This window comes from Bison bison, unplaced genomic scaffold (assembly GCF_000754665.1).
Source record: "Bison bison bison isolate TAMUID 2011002044 unplaced genomic scaffold, Bison_UMD1.0 scf7180017864270, whole genome shotgun sequence".
Classification (NCBI taxonomy): domain Eukaryota; kingdom Metazoa; phylum Chordata; class Mammalia; order Artiodactyla; family Bovidae; genus Bison; species Bison bison.
In genome coordinates, this window is record NW_011494842.1 from 9,418,689 (window position 1) to 9,440,775 (window position 22,087).

General features: G+C 45.3%; 1 protein-coding gene across 1 annotated transcript in view; it reads left to right on the forward strand.

The window, feature by feature from the left end:
• The first annotated feature begins 1,346 nt into the window (after positions 1 to 1,346).
• Positions 1,347 to 22,087, forward strand: part of CMTR1 (cap methyltransferase 1) — a 51,823-nt gene continuing 31,082 nt past the window's right edge. Inside the window, exons 1-8 of the mRNA XM_010848688.1 lie at positions 1,347 to 1,514; positions 3,486 to 3,623; positions 14,146 to 14,297; positions 15,786 to 15,944; positions 18,745 to 18,837; positions 20,478 to 20,549; positions 21,633 to 21,727; positions 21,849 to 21,921. Coding sequence (XP_010846990.1) covers positions 3,491 to 3,623; positions 14,146 to 14,297; positions 15,786 to 15,944; positions 18,745 to 18,837; positions 20,478 to 20,549; positions 21,633 to 21,727; positions 21,849 to 21,921 — 777 coding nt within the window. The 5' untranslated portion in view covers positions 1,347 to 1,514; positions 3,486 to 3,490. The remainder of the gene's footprint in view (positions 1,515 to 3,485; positions 3,624 to 14,145; positions 14,298 to 15,785; positions 15,945 to 18,744; positions 18,838 to 20,477; positions 20,550 to 21,632; positions 21,728 to 21,848; positions 21,922 to 22,087) is intronic.

Below are 22,087 nucleotides of genomic sequence, written 5' to 3' on the forward strand. Positions count from 1 at the left end.
CCTTAGACAGCAAGGAGATCCAACCAGTCCATTCTGAAGGAGATCAGCCCTGGGATTTCTTTGGAAGGAATGATGCTGAAGCTGAAACTCCAGTACTTTGGCCACCTGATGCGAAGAGTTGACTCATTGGAAAAGACTCTGATGGTGGGAGGGATTGGGGGCAGGAGGAGAAGGGGACGACAGAGGATGAGATGGCTGGATGGCATCACTGACTCGATGGACGTGAGTCTGGGTGAACTCCGGGAGTTGGTGATGGACAGGGAGGCCTGGCGTGCTGCGATTCATGGGGTCGCGAAGTCGGACACGACTGAGCAACTGAACTGAACTGAAGGTCAGACTTGAGTTTATGGGTGTGAAGTTGTTGCAGGCCCATTCTGACTCCATGTTGGAGGTGTTTCTTAGACTTGCTTTTCATTGCTTTTGTTATTATAATCACTTGTAAGCCCTGCCTCAGAGAATCCTGCTCCTCTGCCTGACTGTTAAAGCGCCTTTGTTCAGAGCCCTGTCCACCTGTAGATGGCAAGATGTGAGAAATTAACACATCCCCTGCCTGAGACTCTCTATTCTAGGAGATCTTTGCAAGATCAATGGCCTTTTTACTTTGTTTTCCTCACATCCCCCCCATAGCTGATCTATTAAAAAAAACCTGGCAAGATAGTTATTTTGAGATATAGTCTGTCAGCTTCTCAGTCAATCAGCTCTCAGAATGAAGTTGTATTCCTTGCCTCAAGCCCTGGTCTCCAGTCATTGGCCTGTCCCGGGAGAGCAGAACAAGCTTGGACTCCAGGAACAAGGTGACACCGAGGACGCTCAGCAAACTTCTGGCCCCATTGGTCTGAAGATCAGAAGAGGAGTTGGCAAGGGAAGCCCTATGTGTCCATACGGTAAGAGGCCATAGACAGCTCTCCTTCTTTCTTCCAGATTTTACTTCAGTATATGTAGAGGTTGCACTGTTTCTCTATGTTGGAGATAACAGCAGTGAACAACAAGGTTGGGTGTGTGTGCCTTCAAACCATTTTATCCTTTACCTCTCTAAACTTGTTCTTAATCTGTAAAATTAAAACAATTGATTGAGAGAGGAGTTGATGTGATGCCACTTTGCCTTTTCTGTTTTCCACGTTTGTTTCTCGTCCTCTAGTGTCAGAAAACAAGAGACCTGGTTGCTCTCGATTTTATAGTCCTTCCGCGTCGGGTCTTCTGCGCAGGCGCCCTGGACAGGCCCGGGGCAGGGTGGGGCTGAGGCGGCCCCGAAGCCGAGCAGGTCTTCCCCGGGGCCAGGGCCCGCGAGGGGTGGGGGAAGCCGGCTGCCCTGACGTCATCAGGCTGCGCAGCCCGCAGGGCGGGACCCGAGCGCGACTAGGCGGCCCGCGGACCGGGGCGGGCTAGTGGGGAAGCGAAACTGAGGGAGGAGGCGGCGGCTCTGGCAGCGGCTGGGCCAGGCCTGGTGGCGGCGGCATCGGCGGCCTGACCGCCCCCCCTCTCCGCTCCTTGGCAGGTCGCCCTCTTCCCTCAGCGTGAGTGCCGACGCGCGGCCCCGGGTGGGGGGCGCGAGCGGGCGGGCACGCGGGGCTCAGCATCCTCACGTCCGCCGCCGCCGCCTCGGCCCCCGCGCTGGCGGTCGTGACCCCTGCCGCCCCTTCTCTCTCCCCTCCTCTCTTACATCCCCCGTCTCTTCCCCCGCGCCCTGTCTCCAGTCCACCAGCCGCTGCTGACACACGTCTCTGCGCACATATTCTTCACACACTCACGTTGTCTACAAATGAGAAGGCTGGCCGGGAGGGACGCGAGCTCATCTCTTGCTTCTTGTGATAACGGGTGGCGGTGCGAAACCCAGGCCTGGGGAGATGGAGAGGGGATCTGAACCCCTTCCCTGGGAGAGCAGCGAGTGGAAGAGTTCCCTGCCAGGGCACATTCTTTTGGATGTGTAGGTCACTTGAGCTGTGGTCGGTTGGCTGCGCGGCCTTCCCCTCTCGGGCCTCAGTTCCTTGCAGTGGCAAAGGAAAAGAGGGTTGGATGAGGTGGTTTGGAAGGTCCAGATCTAGGATGTGTAGGGGCGGAGCACCAGCATCTCCTGCCTTTGGCACACTATTTCCACTCCTTTTCCTGCATCCATCTCACACAGTTCTTGAGTTTCCTGTGCTTCCAGCCTCCCCCAGACGTGCTAGGAATCAGAGGCCCCTTTTTGCTTAGGTTATGGGCCTTGGAGGTGGTGGTGGTTGCGGGGGCGGGGAGGGGGCGGATTTTTAAGACCGTACTTTAAAGTTAAATGTAGCTCAGCCTGGTTTTGTTTTCTGTTTATTCAGCTTCTCCTGTTCTTCCTTCTTAGGATAGCTCCTGCCAGTGCCTAGTTAAGAGGCTGCCTCCTTAGAAAGGAGGAGATTGTGTGTGGGGTTGGCTGGCTCATCCTTGAGCTAGAGAGAAGTGACACGTGATTCATGTTTGAATCATGAGGGATCAGTGATATCTTTGGATTTCAGCACTGCTGCCCTGACCCATGCTGTTCGCCTGCTCTTGTGTCCCTGCAGCTCCCCTTCCCCAAGCAGTTGCAGGCCAGCTGAGCACCCAAGTGTTTGCTCTTATTTTTGAGTACTTTCTCTTTTCTGAGTCCTCTTATAGCCACTGTGTTTTCACCTACTCTTGTTTTTCAATTTAATCACTCCTTGAGGAATGATTTCAGGAATCTCATTATTACTTCATTCCATCTCATTTCCCCCCCTCATGTTTGCCTCTCATGCTTACCCATGGGCATGGATGATGGTGACACCGTGCCTCGCCTCCTTCCATTCTCTTTTTCTGGAGGCGGGTTCTTGTTCTTAAAATTTCTGTTTTTGTACCTGAGTCCTATGATATGATGTCTGGTCCTGCTAACTTTCCCACTCTTCCATTTTTTCAGTCAAGTCAACCACTGCTTCCATTCCTTACTCCATTTAAAAACTTTCCCAATTCTCCCAGGTTTTCAAACATCCTGAAGTAAACCAAAAACCAGTTTTTGTATCATACTGTGTAATCTCTTAATTTTCCTGGTGAAATAATGCGATGGAGTAGCCTTTCTGGTATAGTCTTTTCACCTTGAAAATATTTGTTGGTATTCATTAGGTTTCATGATTAATTTCTAGTGTACCTTATCATCACACGTGTCCCTTGTTGCATCAAAACTATAGACTAGCAAGTACCTAAGGCCTTTTTTTCCCTTGTGGCTTGTGGAGTTGATCCATGACTTTTTAGTATTTGACACCAGTGGCCCAGAGACCTCTGGGTCGGTGAGCACCACATTTTCCAGTCAAACTGACAGCTCTTATTGAAAACCAGAGCTTGGCTAGCCTTCCTGGGTATCATTCTGAGGAAGAAGCTGTTCAAGCACTGGCACTGGGAGCTGTTTGGAGTTGCCAGCTTTCATCCCATTAATGGTTTACTCTCTGGAATTCCCTGCTGTGATCCTAGTGTCTCTGACCAGGGCAGCTGACTATCTGGATTTATGGTTGCAGTAACAATGAAGAGGAGAAATGATTCAGAATGCACTGCCCCTCTCAAGAAACAGAAGAAAAGAGTTGCTGAGCTTGCCCTGAGCCTCAGCTCCACATCTGATGATGAGCCTCCTTCCTCTGTCAATCATGCAGCAAAAGGTAAGCCTGCCTCTGGTCAGAGACCACTGACCATCTGGCTGCTTGAATCCCTGATGCCTCAGTTGGGCAGAATACAGCCCACTGCCCCATGAGGAAAATTCGGCAAATTCTACCGAGATGTATCGGCTGTAGACTTTCTCTTTTGCCATTCTCCTGTTGGAGGTTGGGAATGTGTTATAACTAAAATGCTGGCCTTTCTACAGGCGTGCCTTGGTTCTGTTGTGGTCCTCCAGTGAGTGGCACTCTTTGCTGCCTTCAGCCAGGTAGACATAGTGGTGAGCCTTGAGTGCCCCTTGCTCTCAGCTGTTAGTGATCCTGGGGCTCTTTCACAGGGCTGGACTCTTTGCTGTGGTGATCTGGCTTAATTTCCCTCAGGTTTTTGCATTCTGTTTTCTCAGTTCCCTTGGCAGTTATGGTCAGAAACACCCGAAGGAATTGGAGCATCCCTGTGTTCGCTGTTTGCATTAAGCTTTAAGGATTTCACTGATCTGGTTGAACCTAGCATTTTACTTTGCTTATTTTCTAGGGTGACAGATGTTCACAGTTTCCACAGGTGCTTTCTGTGGAGCTTTCTGTCTTGGAGCTTGCCTGAAATACCAAACAATTAGAAGTAGCTCTGTTTGCATTTTCCTTGAATTGCCAGCTGTATTAATTTCCTAACAGTACCGTGAAGTACGTAGCTTAAAACAACAGAAATATATTCTCCAGACTTCTGGAAGCTAAAAGTGTAAAACGAAGGTTACGGCAGGGCCATGCTGCCTCCCAAGGCTTTAAGAAAGAATCCTGCCCTGCCTGTCTTCATTTCTGCTAGTTGCTGGCGATTCCTGGTGTTCTTGCAGCAGCGTAACTCCAGTCTTTGCCTCTGTGTGTGTCTGTGTTCAAATTTCCCTTTTCTTAGGAGGGATAGCAGTCATTGGATGAGGGCCCACCCTAATCCAGTATGACCTCATCTTAATTTGATTACATCTGCAGAGACCCTGTTTCCAAATGCCATGTTCCCAGTGCTGGGTCGATATGACGTTTTGGACACCCAATACCCCCAGCAGTCTTGCATTTTGTATCCTGTGCTGGATCAGTGGTAAATTGGAATGAAATTTGGTGACTGATTGGTGACTGAAATAGTGTAAAGCATTCCCTTGAGGGTGATAGAAAAAAATACAGTTTATTCTCAAGAGGCTGGCTAATTGAAGGGCGGTAACTCATCAGGTGTACTGAATTGCTGGTCCAGAAGGGAGGAACTTGACAGACCTTGCAGACAGCTAATGAAGCATTTGGTGTGGCCATGATCCCCGCTAGATAAGAGACTCTTCTTATAACCTTCTGTGTGGGGATAGGTGCGGCTTTAAAGTTGTCACAATGGATTTTAGGGTGGGTGGGAAAGGGTTTATGTCATTGAGGTTGCTAATTTGGGAAGGCAAAAATATATTGGGTGAGTCGGTTCTGGCAAGTGTTGAGGAAGGGAATTTTCCTTCCTCACCTGGGATTTGAGCAACTTGAAGGTAGAATCTTCAGTCTTGAGCAGGAGAAATGGCCTGCAAGGGAGAAGGGGAGTGTGTGCCTAGGGGAATACTTAGGTGGTGGAGATATCTGGTCCTAAGTGAATCTCAAGGGACATTTGCTCTCAAATGTCTCTTTATCTCCCAGGAGATAAAGGTGTATACTTAAGACTCTTTCAAGGGAACCAGTCTAATTTAAATTTCAAGCTTTTAAAAAGGTAACTGTGGAGATTATCCCCCCTCCCTCCCATTCTCCCACAAACTCCCCTTAATTCTGGCAAATGGCTTTAACCTTTTCAGAAGTAGTACCATATGACTCAGTCAGGTTTGACTGTTCCTGTTGTGTGTACAGAATGGAAATCTAGAGGTGGCCAGTACATTGTATATGTCTGGCAATAGGCTGTTTGGTCCCTTTGACTGGCAGAAAAATGAGGCAGAGGCAAACACTGTTAACTTCCCGGGTCAGCTAGTTTTAGGGAGGGGCAGCTCCACAGAGGGAGAAGGCAATGGCACCCACTCCAGTACTCTTGCCTGGAGAATCCGGTGGACGGAGGAGCCTGGTGGGCTGCAGTCCATGCGGTCGCTAAGAGTCAGACACGACTGAGCGACTTCACTTTCACTTTTCACTTTCATGCATTGGAGGAGGAAATGGCAACCCACTCCAGTGTTCTTGCCTGAAGAATGCCAGGGACGGGGGAGCCTGGTGGGCTGCCATCTATGGGGTCGCACAGAGTCGGACACGACTGAAGGGACTTAGCAGCAGCAGCAGCTGCTCCACAGAAGGCTCTGAGGATGAGGGTCTGGTGTCTTCATCAGCAAGACTGCTGTCTGTGCCCCTCCCCCTGAAGCCCCATGCCTGGCATGGAATAAATGGCACAGTAAGTGGGGACGACAGAGGATGAGATGGTTGGATGGCATCACCGACTCAATGGACATGAATTTGAGTAAACTCCGGGAGTTGGTGATGGACAGGGAGGCCTGGCGTGCTGCAGTTCATGGGGTCACAAAGAGTCGGACATGACTGAGCGACTGAACTGAACTAAAATATTTACTGAATAGAACTGATGGAAGGCTACAGGGGTATCTTTTCTAAGAGCCTTAAAATGCTTCACCTCTTTGATTGTGCCACCCCTCCTCCAGTCTGCAGAGGATCATTTCATTAAGTGCCTTGCGTCTCTGTCATCTCCTTCTGTGGTGACTTCTCTCAGGCATCCCCTAGACAGTGTGCTCCGGTAGTTTTCTGTCTCCCCAGAAACTGCATATCTGCTGAGAGCTCTGTGTGACTTTGCTGCTCAGCACACTGCATTAAAGCAGATGTGTTTCCTCTCCAGCCACTGCTACCTGGACACACTGTTGAATAGATGATTGAAAAATGCTCTTTAGGGAGTGCAGATAGAAAAACAAAACATGAGTAGTTGCTGTGTCTGTCTGTCTGGGCCTTGTTTGTGCTTCCTTTGCTAGATCAATGTGGTGACTCATTAATAGGTCTATTTAGTTTGATCAGTTTGTTTATTTTGCATTATTGACAGGGTAGCTGCATTGCCAGTCTGAGACTGACATCTGACCAGACTAAAGAAGAAAAGGGATGTTGTCATGGCCACTGGGTCATCGTGTGTTCTTTTGAGTATTTTAAGAGGAGTTTGAAGGCATTTTCAAGCCTAAATATACTCTTGGAAATTAAGCAAGGAGCGGCAGATGGCAGTCATTTTGTTCTTTTTGGTTGTTTGTCACAGGATAGGTTGGTCTAGACCCCGAGACGATTTCCTTTTCTCCTCAGCTGCACATCCCGTGTGGGCTCCCAGCCCTCCCACAGCGTGTTGCTCTGGAAGTCGCCGGGCTCCTTCAGCCGAAAGTGCCTTCTCTCCACCAGGTTTTAATTCTTCCCTAAATAGGCTCTTTTCCCTGAAACACCATCGTTTTCCTGTCAGCCCAGATTCATGACCTTAATCAAAAACTTCCTTTATTGGTATCTGTTTAAATTGCTCTAACGAGTTACCATTTGTCCGGCATGAAGGAGAAATTGAGTCTCTAAACAGGAATGAGTGTGCTCCGCAGCAGTGATTGGGCAGGATGTGGTGTTTATTGCATCTCGTAGTTTATTCTGCATCTGTGTGCTGCTCGCCGTGGCCGTTCGTGGTCAGCACTGCCCCGCCTTGTGTGTGGTCACTCTCGTTTTTAATCCTGATGTGTTTGACCTACTGTTCTATTGTGAACAATTCTGTCAGTAGCTGGGCTCTCCGGTAGGTTTTAGAAGGGAAGCTCCTGGGGTGTAAATGGGAATGCCACCCAGCTTTGGCAAGTTCTTAATGAAACTCATGATTTTAATAGACCAACCTTATTACTCCTGTTAATTTATATCCTCATTATAAGATTGTCTGCTCAATATTTGCTAATTCTTATCAGTCTTGGGAGGCTAAACTTCCTCTTTAGCTCTTGCTGCAGCAGAGACAGGTGTCTTCTTTTCATCTGAAAAGAGTGGCCGTGGCAGTCTGTGGCCATCAAGACTGTTCCAGGGCACTTGGCTTCAATGGTGTCAGGCTAAGAACAGGCTTTAAATAGCACATGAAATGGAGAAATAAGGCTTATCTGCTAATCCAGCACACTTCTCCATCTCACAAAGAAAAGCCTAGTCGGATATTTTAGCTCCCGTCAGCCTCATTCTCAGACCCTGGGCGGGACAGCTGTACTCTCGGTGACACCTTGGAAAGAGGAATGGAGTGGAAAGATCTTTGTGCAAGAGTCCAGTCCAGGAGTATTGCACCTGAGCCACCAAGGATTTGCCCAGTGAGCCTCGCACCCACATTTGGTTCTCTCTGTCATTTTGGTCCAAAAATGTTACGAAGACAAAACAAAAGATCTCTCTCTCTCTGGGATCTGATGGTGGCAGCAACCCTACATGCCCAGGAATGGTAATCATATTTTTGATGGGTGCCCACTGATGGATCCTTAAGCAAACCTAACAGCCTGGCAGCTCCCTAGAGCTGGATCAAGGGCACATTGTCCTGTGAGAAGGATACCAAGCTTTCCTAACCTTTGTATAGACAGATGTGTGAGTCTCCAGATAGCTGGTGAAAGAAATAACAACTGATGTAACATGCTAAGTTCTAGGCTAGTCCGGTGGCAGGATCCCTGGGCTTCCCTGAGAAACTTTAGGGCTGTGCCCAGGGAGCTGCCCCCTACTGAGCAGTACAGGTTAGAGTCAGGAGCAACTGAGGAGAAAGACGCTGCACCTTGGGAAGCACAGCTCTTCAGCGCGTGGGAGTTCTGTTGAGCGCACATCTCTCCTCTGCATGGGCGATGAGAGGCCCAGGCTTAGTCTTGAGCTACTCAGGTCTTTTCCCTCATATCTGCTGTCCTCTGAAGATTACTCTGGAAACAAATTCTGCACAAGGCTTATTGAATGAGACTTTATTTCTTTATCGTTTTTTTTTATTTCTTAAACCCTAATTTTGAAACTAATATATTCTTATTTCTCACACAGAAAATGCAGGAAAGGCAAGACAGAAAATAAATATCACCATACCTCTCAGTTTCCATGGTTACTCATTGTTAACGTTCTGGGTCTGTCCTTCTGAGTAGCACTCTGTGATGTGTGCCACATTGGCCCATGTAAGCACATCGGCTCCTTGTTGAGGGAATTGGAGGGTCACCTTAAGAGGATGAAGGCCAATTTGGTGCCTCTCATTCAGGGATTGTCTCAGCCAACATTCCTCCTCAGAAGCCAGAATTTTGGTTTTAAGTTTATTCTGATTTTTTCACACATGCTGACCTGTTTTCCTTTTGCAGAACGTCATATATACTGAAAAACGCATATTTATCTTAGCTGTTGGATTTTTAAGCTCTCTGGAAGTAGGACTGATACTTTTGGATAGTACTCCATTGTATACAACATGGACCGTTTATAAAAACAGGTCCTGAACCAAAATTGTTGCCTGATGTATTAAACAGTATAAGGTGTCCTTTTTTGGCCTTGGTACAGGGTGCTAAAGAGTAGTCCAAGGGGACACAGTTCTCTGTTAGGATATAGATCTTCCATCTTCATGCTTAAATTGTTTGTTGAACCTTAAAAAATTTTTTTAAGACTTCATTTTATTTTTTTTAGAGCGTTTGTTTCACAACAAAATTGAAAGTAGAAAGGGACCTCCTACACCCCTGCCCCTGTGTGTACAGCCTCCTCCATTAGCAACATCTGTCTCTGGAGTGCTGTATTTGTTAAAATTGATGAACCTATGCTGATACAACATTACGGTTCACTCTTGATGTTGCACACTTTGTGTATTTGGACAAATACTAGATTGGTGCAAACGTAATTGCAGTTTTTGTATTGTTGAAATTTGCCATTTGATACTGGAATACATTCTTAATGAATGTGATATTATATGTCATTTTAATGCACATTTCTCGCCTTTTTTTGTTTTTTTTTTTCCTGCTAATGTCTTTTTACTTTCTGTTTATCTTTACTTTTTGGACTATGGAAATGATGTTGATGAAAAGCAAATTTGAGCCATTTTCTTGAGCTTGAAGTCATAAAGCAGTGGCGCCAATTTGCAACATCAACAACTCATTTGGCCTAGAAACTGCTAGTGAACGTACAGTGCAGTGGTAGTTCAAGAAGTTGTGCAAAGGAGACGAGCTTTGAAGATGAGGATCATAGTGGCTGGCCATTGAAAATTGATAATGACATCTGAGAACAGTCATCAACGCTGATCCTCTTACAACTACACAAGTTGTCAAAGAACCTAGCGTCCACCATTCTATGGTCATTTGGTATTTGAAGCAAATTGGAAAGGTACAAAAGCTCGGTGAGTGAGTGCCTCATGAGCTGACAGCAAATCAAAAAAATTGTCATTTTGAAGTGTCATCTTCTCTTATTGTATGCAACAGCAATGAACCATTTCTTGATCAGATTGTGATGTATGATGAAAAATGGATTTTATATGACAGCGATAACCAACTCAGTGGTTGGACTGAGAAGCTCTAAAGCACTTCCCAAAGCCAAACTGCATCCAAAAAAATCTCATAGTCACTGTTTCGTGGTCTGCTGCCCATCTGATCTACTACAGCTTTCTGAATCCCAGTGAAACCATTATATCTGAGAAGTATGCTCAGCAAATCGATGAAATGCACTGAAAACTGCAACGCTTGCAATCAGTATTGGTCAACAGAAGGGGCCCAGTGCTTCTCCACGACAACACCTGACCATATGTCACACAACCAACGATTCAAAAGTTGAACACATTGGGCTACCAAGTTTTGCCTCATCCACCATACCTCTTCTTCAAGCATCTCAATGACTTTTTGCAGGGAAAATGCTTCCACAACCAGTGGGAGGCAGAAAATGCTTTGCAAGAGTTTGTTGAACCCCAAACATGGATTTTTATGCTACAGGAATAAACCAACTTACTTCTTATTGGCAAAAATGTGTTGATTGTAATGGTTCGTATTTTGATGAATAAAGATGTGTCTGCAGATGGTGACTGCAGCCATGAAATTAAAAGACGCTTACTCCTTGGAAGGAAAGTTATGACCAACCTATATAGCATATTCAAAAGCAGACACATTACTTTGCCAACAAAGGTTCATCTAGTCAAGGCTATGGTTTTTCCTGTGGTCACATATGGATGTGAGAGTTGGACTGTGAAGAAAGCTGAGCGCCGAAGAATTGATGCTTTTGAACTGTGGTGTTGAACTGTGGTGTTGAACTCTTGAGAGTCCCTTGGACTGCAAGGAGATCCATCCAGTCCATTCCGAAGGAGATCAGCCCTGGGATTTCTTTGGAAGGAATGATGCTGAAGCTGAAACTCCAGTACTTTGGCCACCTCATGCAAAGAGTTGACTCATTGGAAAAGACTCTGATGCTGGGAGGGATTGGGGGCAGGAGGAGAAGGGAACGACAGAGGATGAGATGGCTGGATGGCATCACTGACTCGATGGACGTGAGTCTGGGTGAACTCCAGGAGTTGGTGATGGACAGGGAGGCCTGGTGTGCTGCGATTCATGGGGTCACAAAGAGTTGGACACGACTGAGCGACTGAACTGAACTGAGCCTAGTTAATAATGGTTTTAAAATTCACAATCCAATACCATAATCACTTTTGCCCCAACCTAATATATAATGACATGTATCCTTCCCTGTATTTCTGGGGGCTGGATGTCTTACACCACATGTTTGAGGTATTGTAAGAGGGAATGTCCTAAGGAGTTGTACACTCACTAGATGCTTAGCAGAGATGACAACTGGGTGCCAGTTCTTTAAATTCACTACAGTGAGTACCTAGTTTATTTGTTTTAATGCAAAGCCTCAGTTCAAGTGTTAGAGATAGAAGGTTAATTGTGGCACAGTCTTTGCTCCCTAGGAGTGACTGTGTCCAGTGGGGTGGCATGTGGCAACTGCCTCTCAGGCAGTGTGATGAATGCTGTGCTAATGGTGTGAATACTGGTGCTGTTGGAGCTCTGTGGAAGGGAAAGTCAGGCCTTTGTGCTAGGGAAGACTTTGCTCTTCTCTGAATGTCAACCCTTTGCGAATCCGTGTTCTCACAAGGAGATGGATGGATCAGTGCAGACAGGCTTTAGAATTAGAATGTAATCCTCAAGTTATGAATATCTGTATAAAGCCCATTTTGAGTGTATAGAGAATTTTTTTTAAATGGCTGTCTTTTGTGCCTTTCCTCAAATGCTTCCCACAAGCAGCCGAACTTTGAGTCAACGTCTCTTCTCAAGGACCTCCTTTCTTTCTTAAAAGAATTGTGCTATGTTGCTAAGTTAGGGGTTTTTTTTTTAACATTTATTTAAAATTTTTATAGCTAATATATTCACATGGTTCATAAATCAAGAAATATAAAAAGATAGCCACTATAAACTCTAGTGATATAAAAATAGAAATCAGGCTTCACTTTTTCCACTTGTTCCAAGGAATCGTTTTGGTATTCTTCTCTCTGCCTCAACCGCACATGTATGGCTAATCACTTTTATTGGTCTTGTATATCTTGCCTTCCAAAAGCTCTTTTTGTAATTACAAGAAATAAAAATTTTATTCTATTTTATTCTTATTGTCCTTTTTGAGAACATTAAAGTTAGGATGCCATGCTCATGGATATGGTCTCAGTCTTCTGTTATCCAGTTGACAGTGTTTCTTGGTGGTCTCATCATTTCAATACATGGAGTGGAGGTTCCCAAGTTTTCTTGGTTCTTGACACTCTTAGTGTTGCCTTAACTTTTTTCACTATGCCTTTAAAATAACAAAAGAAATACCTAACAGGTTTGTTAGTATTTAGGTCTAAATAGCAAGCATTTATATCCTAATAACTACCAGATGTTTGCAAGAATAATATTCATAAATTGAAGAAACCAAAAAACTTCATTCTTCTAAAAAAATTTTATTGTGAGCTGCACTGGATCTTCGTTGCTGCTTGCAGGTTTTCTCTAGTTGTGACGTGTAGGAGCTACTCTTCCCTTGCAGTGCAAGGGCTTTTCCCTGCAGTGGCTTCTCTCGTTGCAGAGCACAGGCTCTGGGATGAAGGGGCTTAGTTTTCCGGCACCATGTGGAATTTTCCCAGATCAGAAATTGAACCTGTGACCCCTGCATTGGCAGAGGGAGTCTTAACTACTATTCCACCAAAGAACAAGCACAGTTGCCTATTAATGAGGTTTGTGTACTCCTGAGCACTGTACAGCTTGTTTAACCTTGGGATCAGGTTGAACACTGCCACTGTAATTTCCTGTTCTGCATTCCTCCTGGCTTGTGGTTTATACCATTTTCAGTGGTAATATGCAGAAATTGTTTTACCAGATTTTTTTTTTCTTTGCTCACTCTGTGCACCATGGAAGATCTGCATTCCCTGATCAGGGATCGAACCCCCGCCCCCTGCAGTGGAAGCATGGAGTCTTAACCACTGGACCACCAAAGAAGTCCCCTGTTTAACTGATCTTTGAGATAGAATTTATTTCCAAATTTGGGTGGGTTTGCCTAAGAAACGACTTGAATAAAACTATATTGGGTTGGGATATCTTATTCTTTTTTTTTGGCCATGCCATGCAGCTTGCTGGATCTTAGTTCCCTGACCAGGGATCTAAGGGACCTGGCAATGAAAGCACTGAGTCCTAACTACTAGATTGCCAGGGAATTCCTTAAAATCTAAGAGATTCACATGTCTATCAAAGAGAAGGAAAGATGCAGTTATAGTGATTATCTAGACTGTGGCTTATCCCACCTTTGGCCGGGAGACAAGTAACCCACCACTTCTAGTAGCTGCTGAGGTGGGTCTTATTTGGAGTCTTTTGGCAACAAAATTGCTAACAAATGAGCTAATGGCTTGACTCCCCCAGGCCGGCAGCTCCCTCCTGGAGTCTTTAGTTGCAGCTCCTCTACTCCCAGCCTCAGTTCAGCTGCTTGGACCCCGGTCTTCTCTCTCCTCCTCCTCTTCCTTTCCTGTCCCCACCTCCCCCTTCACTTCTTCCTTTCTCTTCCCCCACTTTCAGTCTGTGAGCCAGCTCTTTGAGGCTGTGCTGTAGACACCCCCCTCTCAGCCACAAGTTTGAAGGGCCATGAAAACAGAAAGCTAGGTTAGACAATCGCAAACTAGTAGTCCCCATGATAGAATTGTTGAAAATGAAAACAGGTATCAGTGTTTAGAAAGGGATGTTCAACTAATAAATAGCAGCAGCAGAAATAATAATCATATTGTTAATAAATTTTTTATTTGACACTGCACTCCCAAATATATTTTTTCACTTAATCTTCAAACAACTCTATGAGGAAGGTATCATCCCAGTCTTGTAAGAGATGGGAAAGGAAAACTGGATTTTGAACTCCCATTGTGTGTCAGATACCCTTAGGAGCCTTCAGTGGCCTTGCCCAAGATTACACAGTTTAGACGAGGGAGAGAATACATTTGACCTGGGTCACTTAATGAACTGTGTGTGTGCAATGCATATACCGAACACTAGTTGTATAAATGAAACTTGAACTTTTAGAGGCTATATTGTGCCATAAACACACTAAAACATTTTCTTTTTTTCTTTTCTAGCATCTGCTACCAGCCTTAGTGGGTCTGACAGCGAGACTGAGGGGAAGCAACGCAGCTCGGACTCTTTCGACGATGCATTCAAAGCAGACTCTCTTGTGGAGGGAACTTCCTCCCGCTACTCCATGTATAACAGTGTGTCCCAGAAGCTCATGGTATGTCAGCACTTGGGTTGGGTTTCTAAAGCTCTACCAGCAGAATGAGAGGAGGGAAACTGTTGGTAGGAGAAGCAGCAAAGCGAGGGCGTAAGTTTTCCCTCTGCTTCCCAGCTGCTGTAGTTCAGTAGAGAGGGCGTGACCCCTTCCTGATACATGTATCACATTGAATCATCCCTGGGAAGCGGCTGTTCAGGCCTGCTTCTCCTGTCCAGAGCTGGGGCAGCTTTTGGTCTCCTTAGTAGTGAGTTCTTATGAGCAGATGTGAGCACACAGATGTGTGTTGGTGGATAAGGAGGCTTCATGCTGAGATTTTTGCTCTAGTGAGTGATCTTAAAAAAAAAAAGACTAAAATTCTGCTCACTCCCAGGTTCCTAAATGGGAGTAGAGCTGTCTTCTGTGTTAACTTCCAAAGGAGGGCCCAGTTTTCCTTTCCAGCTTTGGTACCCTGTTGATATACCACAGGAGGAAGGTGGAAGAAAAGACTTGCATACTTCTCTTACCAGACTTCAGTATATGTGCAAAGGTCAGGGAAATCCAAGTTTGTCTTCTGTCTAGCTTCACAAATATAGTTGACGTCTCCATTTTCTGTTGGAGTCATTTGAGAATGAGAACTGCCACTTCTGAAGTCGTAGTCAGGATTCTGATTTGGGGGCCAAAAACTTCGGGAAAGTGGGAGATGGGAGGGTTGGTGACTCAGACTCCGACCTGGGGAAAGGTTTGTGGCTACTGTAGGAATTTCATCCAGCTGCTGAGCCTGCAGTGCCCCTTCCACAGGAAATACAGGCCTCTAGAGGAAACAGGTCTTTAGGGTTGGAGTTCTTTTATTAGACAAAGGTATGTGGGTTTGGGGTCTCTGGTTTTAGGGATATGTAACTGGGCCCAGGACTCTAGAGGTTAGTGTAAGCTTTTTAGTTAGTTGTGACATTTAAAAAGATGTTTCTGTCCAGTCTTACAGTACCTTCCGTACCTCAGTTTTACATGAAGTGATTTTTCAATTAATCTCTTGATTAAGTGGGCTCCTACAAGCCCTCATTGTCCTTCCCTAGTAAGGCCATTTGACTGGTTAAGGGTAAGGTTTAGAAGTTGCCGCTGGAAGCAGTTCCATTTTAAATTATGTTCTCTTTATCAGCTCTGCTCTAGATTTACTTCTCACTTAATCAGACAAATTAGCTGGAAGGGTAGTTGTGCAAATGTCCAGTGAGATTCATTATGTACTCTTGGTGCCTTTAATTACAGCTATGAGGTCCTTCTCATTTATCCAACTTCTGGTTGCCCTAGACTTTCACCTCCAGAATAGACAGCCATGGGGCTCACAATCAAATTGCAGTTATTAGGCTAGAAGGAAAACTTTAGGCCTTACTCGTTTGTATTTCTCAATTTAATACAGTGTCTGACACAGTAGAAAGACTGAATAAATGTCTTATTTATGTAAGTGCTCCACTTCTGTTTGCTCATATAAATGCACCATTTACTTCTCTTTTTCAGGCCAAGATGGGCTTCAAGGAAGGTGAAGGATTGGGTAAATACAGCCAGGGTCGGAAGGACATCGTTGAGGCCTCTAATCAGAAAGGTCGACGAGGCTTGGGTCTGACACTGCAAGGCTTTGACCAAGAGCTGAATGTGAACTGGCGAGATGAGCCAGAGGTACCTGTGTAGCGAGGAGATGGAAGGCCATTTATGTCTTTATGAAACCATATTAACAAACCAGAAGTCCCCAGAGGCAGTATGATCAGGGTGGTTGGTGGGGATTGGAACTACTTACATGGAAGATAAGGGGGTGTCCAAAATGGAAAAGAGGAGCCTGGGGGAGATACGGTGGGATATGGATTTGTTTCCTGTTGCTTCATATAAGACTGGGTCTAAGACCAGTGGGTAGAAGATACAGAAAGGCAGAGTGTGTCTCTCACAAAGAACTTGTATAAATAGATACAGCTTTTCACCAGTGATGAACATGCCTAAGGAGGTAGTGAGCGCCCTCTGCTGAAAGGATTCATGTGAGCCAAATGAGGGCCACTCTCCTACTGTGTGAGTAAAAGATCAGGTGCCTGCCAAGGTCCTTGCACCTCCTCAGGTTTATGATATCCTGATATTAAATAGGTGTTTGTTTATGCCAAATAGCTTTTCTCTTGTGGGTTTATTCTGCTTATCTCCTTGGGTGTGAGTTTGTTTTAATCCTGAATATCTAAAGAGATTCCCTTTTGATGGCATAGATAATGTTGAGATTTTATTTTTATTCATTTACTTATGCCCTACCTTAGTCCACAGAGGATTTGAAGTGGGTATAATAAAAGTACCTAAAAATAATGGTAAAATGTTACCATTATAGAGTTGAAACTAGAGAAGATAAAACACAAATGCCTAGCCTATACAGTTGGTGTAAGTTGAGCTTCAGATGTTGCTCTGAACTCTGTAAAATTGATATTTTATTTGTCTCCCTGATGTTCCAGTTCAGCAAAGAAGTTCTGTGAACCTGTGCATGATAAAAGCCTAATAAAGTGTCAGAGTAAGACGCTAACAAACCAGGAGTTGCTGGGGTCTGAGAGTGGTCCTGCTGTGTTGCCTTGTAGTTGTACGGAGACTCAACAATGCAAAATAGGCAAATATTTATAATTGGGGCTAGATGTAGGTTTCTACCTCCAAATTCCTTGGTACTTTCCATGTCCTCATTTATCTAAAGTGAGTGAAAAGTCCCTATCCTCTCAATGGGGCAGAATTAGAACTTTGCTAAACTTGGAATCTGAAATTGGCTCATAAAATCTGTTTTTAATAGAGACAGGCTGTTGAAGAAAAAGGGGGTTTTTTGGCCTTGTCACATAGCTTGTGAGATCTTAGTTCCCTGACTGGGGATTAAACCCTGGCCATGCCAATAAAAGCTTCAAGTCTTAACCACTAGACCACCAGGGAATTCCATGAATAATTTTTTTGAGGCAAGACTGACTTAATCACCATTTACCATAATTCACTTTTTTTCCTTAAAGATAATCTTTTGGTTAAGAGTTTGCCTCAACTATTTGTTGGTGGCCACTTCTTTTTGTGTGTGTGTGGTTGTGGTTGCTTTTTGTTTTTGTTTTAAAATTTAATTGTTTGCTTATTTTTGACCATGCCAGCTCATGTGGGATCTTAGTTTCCCAACTAGGAATTGAACCTGTGCCCCCTACAGTGGAAGCACAGCGTCTTAACCACCGGAGCATCAGGGAAGCCCCACCCCTTTAAGGTAGTTGGTCTGGGCGGCCTGAGGTGAACGTCCGACTCCTGGAGTCACCGCATGGAGAATGCTCCAGTGGCACCGCTGTCCAGGAATATGGAGTGTAAGGTGTGGAGCTTTAGACAGAGCTCACTTTGTAGGTAGCTGTGATGTTCACACTTCCAGGGGAGGTTGAATCTGCTGTTCCTCTCCAAAGGAGCATCCATATTGTGTATGAGCTTCTTTTTACAGGTTATAATTCACAACTTTTATACCTAAAGGGACTGGATTTGACCAGGAGGAGAAGCCATGATTCACTGCTAGATTCATTGACAAAGTTTTCAGTAATTTTTCTTTTAAACTTTTTCTCTGTTGATGGTAGTTGGCTTGCCCTCAAGACCTTGCATTGAGATACCATTTTATGCCTTTCAGAGCATGTAATATTACCTTTAATCTCATTGCTTCAATTCGCAATGCTGAATCTCTTCTCCACACTTGCTTGGAGGGAAAATGTGGAGCTGCCAATGCAGGTTAGCCACCTATTTAGGTTTTATAATCGTTGTCTCTTCAGCCCTGTGAACTTAGTTCTGGATGCACATTAGAATCACCTGGCGACCTCTAAAAAAATGTCCTTATACCCAATCCCTCTGAGACCAACAGAATCATATACTCTGAGGGTGGGGCCCAGGCATCAGTACTTTTTAAAAGGTCTACAGATAATCTTAGTGTGGCCAGGATGAAAACCACAGTTTTAGCTTGGTAAGGAAAGTGACTGAAAAATTAAGAGGAAGCAGCACTAGAGAAGCCAGTTTCTACTGTGTCTTGCAATAAAAGGCATCAGTAAGTGAGGCTTATTGCACTGTCTTCCTGATGTAATTACCTTATAGACTTATATTCTTCTCTCTGTCCCCACTGCTCTGACTATAGGCCACCTGAGTTAAAGACTATGTCTTTTTACCTCTGTGTACTGAGCTTTTAGTCCACAGTAGGTGTTCATCAAATAATACTGGAACAAATGAAAGAAACTTTGAAAGTTGGAGAAGTTTCTTAGAATTCAAACCAGAATTGGCCCTGGCCTTTAGAAGCTGAACTTCAGAAGTCTGGCTCCGTTTTTAGGTCTGACACTGCCGTTGGCCTCAGCTTCCTGGACACTTCTCACTCTGAGCCCCTCTTGATCGTTTTGGGGAAAGCCCTGGTGAGCTGGGGCTTGGCCCTGAGGGTCTGCCTTACCTGACTTACTTGCCTCTCTTTTGTTTGTAGCCCAGTGCCTGTGAGCAGGTGTCATGGTTCCCAGAATGTACCACTGAAATTCCTGACACTCAGGAAATGAGCGATTGGATGGTTGTGGGGAAGGTAGGAGTTGCGGAAAATGTACTCTGAATTCTTGACACTTCTGACATTTCTCCTCCTCAAATCAGGTGTGTGTATCTGTATACTCACAGTTTAAGAAAAGTGTGAATTTGAGCTTTCTAGCAGGAATAAAGCTACGTCAAGAGGGTGTCAAGAGCTTCACGGATATGCCCCTGGAAGATGTGGCATGCTGGGCTTTTTTCCTCCTAGTCATTTACCTTGCAAGGCAGCACAAAATGCATAACTTCTGTCTTCCTCTTGGCTGCTTTTTAGAGTAGCTTATTATACACCTGTGTATATTCTGGTCACTACTGGGCACTGTTCCAGGTAGATATAAAAGACTACCCCTGTCCTCAGAAAGGAATGAGAGAGTTGTTACAAAAGGAATTTGTTTATTCTCTTTCTGAAAAATTGTAAGAATTAAGTATATAGTTTTACCAGATCAGCATGTTCCAGAGAGCAGTTCTCAAAGTATAGGGACTTGAGGGATCTCCATGACCCTTTCAGAGGGTCTACAAGGTCAGTTATTTTCATAATTCTGAACAGTTATTTGCCTTTTTCATTCTCATTCTCTTGCAAGTGTCCTGAGAAGTCTTCCAGAAGCTATGACACGTGATAGCACATGCTGAATGCACATGTGGGCAGGAGACTCTCTGTCTTGTGTAAGCTGGGTGCTGAGCTTTGCAAACAGGGAAAACAGTGCCACTCTTCCCAATCATTTTTTTCCGGAATATAGTTTCCGTACACATTTATTGATATTAATATAACATTTTAAACTTGGGCTTCCCTGGTGGCTCAGAGGTTAAAGCATCTGCCTGGAATGTTGGAGACCCGGGTTCAATCCCTGGGTTGGGAAGATCCCCTGGAGAAGGAAATGGCAACCCACTCCAGTACTCTTGCCTGGAGAATCCCATGGAGGGAGGAGCCTGGTAGGCTACAGTCCATGGGGTCGCAAAGAGTCGGACACGACTGAGTGTGTAAATATTTCTTACTAAATATTTAAACATCTCTGTTTTAATTTCTAATAATAAGGTATATAAATACACACACACACACACATATACACGTCTGTCTCCCACAGAAACAAAAGCTGTTCAGGATCCTCAGTGATCTTAAAGAGCGTAAAACCTGAGAATACCGAGTTTGAGCACCACTGATTTAGAGGCAGCCTCACTCGTACATGACGCTGAACTCAACATCCCCCACGCCCTTGTTTTCTGTGACGCTGCCAAGTCAGTGCCTGAGGTCCTGCCTTCATACTCACCAAGGAGCAAGAGGCTTCCTGGCTAAAGGACAGCCTCTGTCATTTTGGGTGTTCCCAGATATCCCCCATCCTTCTGCCCCGCCACACTCTAGGGACAGACAGCTTGGGTGTCTCCTCCCTGTTTGCTTTTCTCAGCCTCAGCATTCACAAGTCTTGTATCCATATGGTGCTTTCGCGGGAGCCCCCAGGGGGCTGCTCCTTCTCGCAGCTGTCTGGAGCCGAGCCAGGGGGATTTAGGCTTTTCTCTTTCCCGTCTCTCAGGGGTTGATATTCTCTGGCAGGGACTCAAGCCCCCTTTTGCTCTGCTCACTCAGAACCCTAGATTCCCCCCAAATGCAGTCACATGTGGTCATTATGGATTGTTTTCTTCTTCCTGTAGAGAAAGATGATTATTGAAGATGAAACAGAGTTTTGTGGGGAAGGCCTGCTTCGCAGTGTGTTGAAGTGTAAGGTAAGGCCTCATGGCTAGAGCTGGCGCTGAAGATTTTGTGTGAGGGGCTGTGCTGGGTTTTTCTTATTCTTTTGAGTCGGTTGTGGGGAACCTGAAATTTAGCTAAGATTTTTTTCCTGGAGAGCAGATGTCAGTTTGGCGTGTTTCTGTGAGCATCCTTTTTCCTGGTGACTCCCCTGCCCTGCAGTGTTGTTCTGTCCCTGTGGTCAGTAGCCAGGGAGGGAACCACTTAATTTCAGTGGGTGGGTTCATCGTAACCCTGAAGGGGGGCTGGCGTAGTGGAAGTTTTGGAATCATTGTTCAGTATCAGAGCTGAATTCAAATCCTAATTTTGCGGCTTTTTTTTCTTTGCTGAGTGACCTTGGACCATTTGCTTTAGCTTTTCTGAGTTTGAGTTTCCTTATCTTTAAATTGGGAAGAAAAAAATACTCCGTGTTGTTAGAGTTAAAAGAGATAGTCGGTGTTACTCTCCCCTTGACATCTTCTGACCTGACCTGACTTTGGTCAGGAGGTGCATTGCCTGGGGCAGGGTGAGCCAGGGAAACTGAGGAGAAAATGAGTGGGAGGAGAAGCAAGGCCTGAGACGAGCCTCACGGAGCTTATTTTTCTGGCAGGTAGAGAGTTGGAAATATCCTCAGGTAAAGTGGGGCTTTCTTTTTCCAGAGAGAATTAGAAGAAAGAGAAGGGTTCCTTGCTGGGAGGTAGGTGCCCTCAGAAAAGCTTGATCTTGGTTTGCCTACCCTCTTTCTGGGTACACCCTTCATAGCAAAACTCTGGTCCCTGCCGAGTTGCTGCTGGAGTGGAGAAGCAGGCTTGCAGCGAGGGTTAGCAGTGCCAGAAGGATTAATACCACTTACCATGTGGCAGGCACGTGCTTGCTTCCCTTCTATTTTGTGCCATTTTACAAGTGAGGTAGTTGAGAGGGAGAGTGATCGAGCTGCCTGTCTGGGGTCACACATCTGGTCATTTCAGAGCTGGGATGCTGCAGAGGCCTAGCTTTTCAGAGGGCTGTGAATCCGGCTCCTCAAGCTCCATCCTGAGGGTGATGCTGCTCACCTTGTGGTTCTGATTCTCTCCGGGCAGAGTGTGTTTGATGTTCTGGATGGGGAGGAGATGCGGCGAGCTCGGACCCGGGCCAATCCCTACGAGATGATCCGAGGAGTCTTCTTCCTCAACAGGTTTGCTGGCATTTCCCTCCCCTCCCCTCCCCCGATGCACACTGGTCGATGTTCCCATTTGAGCCTCAGCTCTCCCATCTGTCTGGTACTGAGTATGCTTTTGTGTCTTGCTTTGTTGCAGGGCAGCAATGAAGATGGCTAACATGGATTTTGTGTTCGATCGCATGTTTACAAATCCAAGGGACTCTTATGGGGTGAGAACAAGATTTTGCTTCTGAATTCATAGTGCTAAATAGGCTTCAGCTTCAGTGGCTCAGAAATTGCCATTTGTACAATGCTAGGAGAGTATTCCTGCTGGGTGATGGAGATGCATTTTGTGATGAGATATATTTTGTTTTGAGTTCTTCAGCTAGGGTTCCA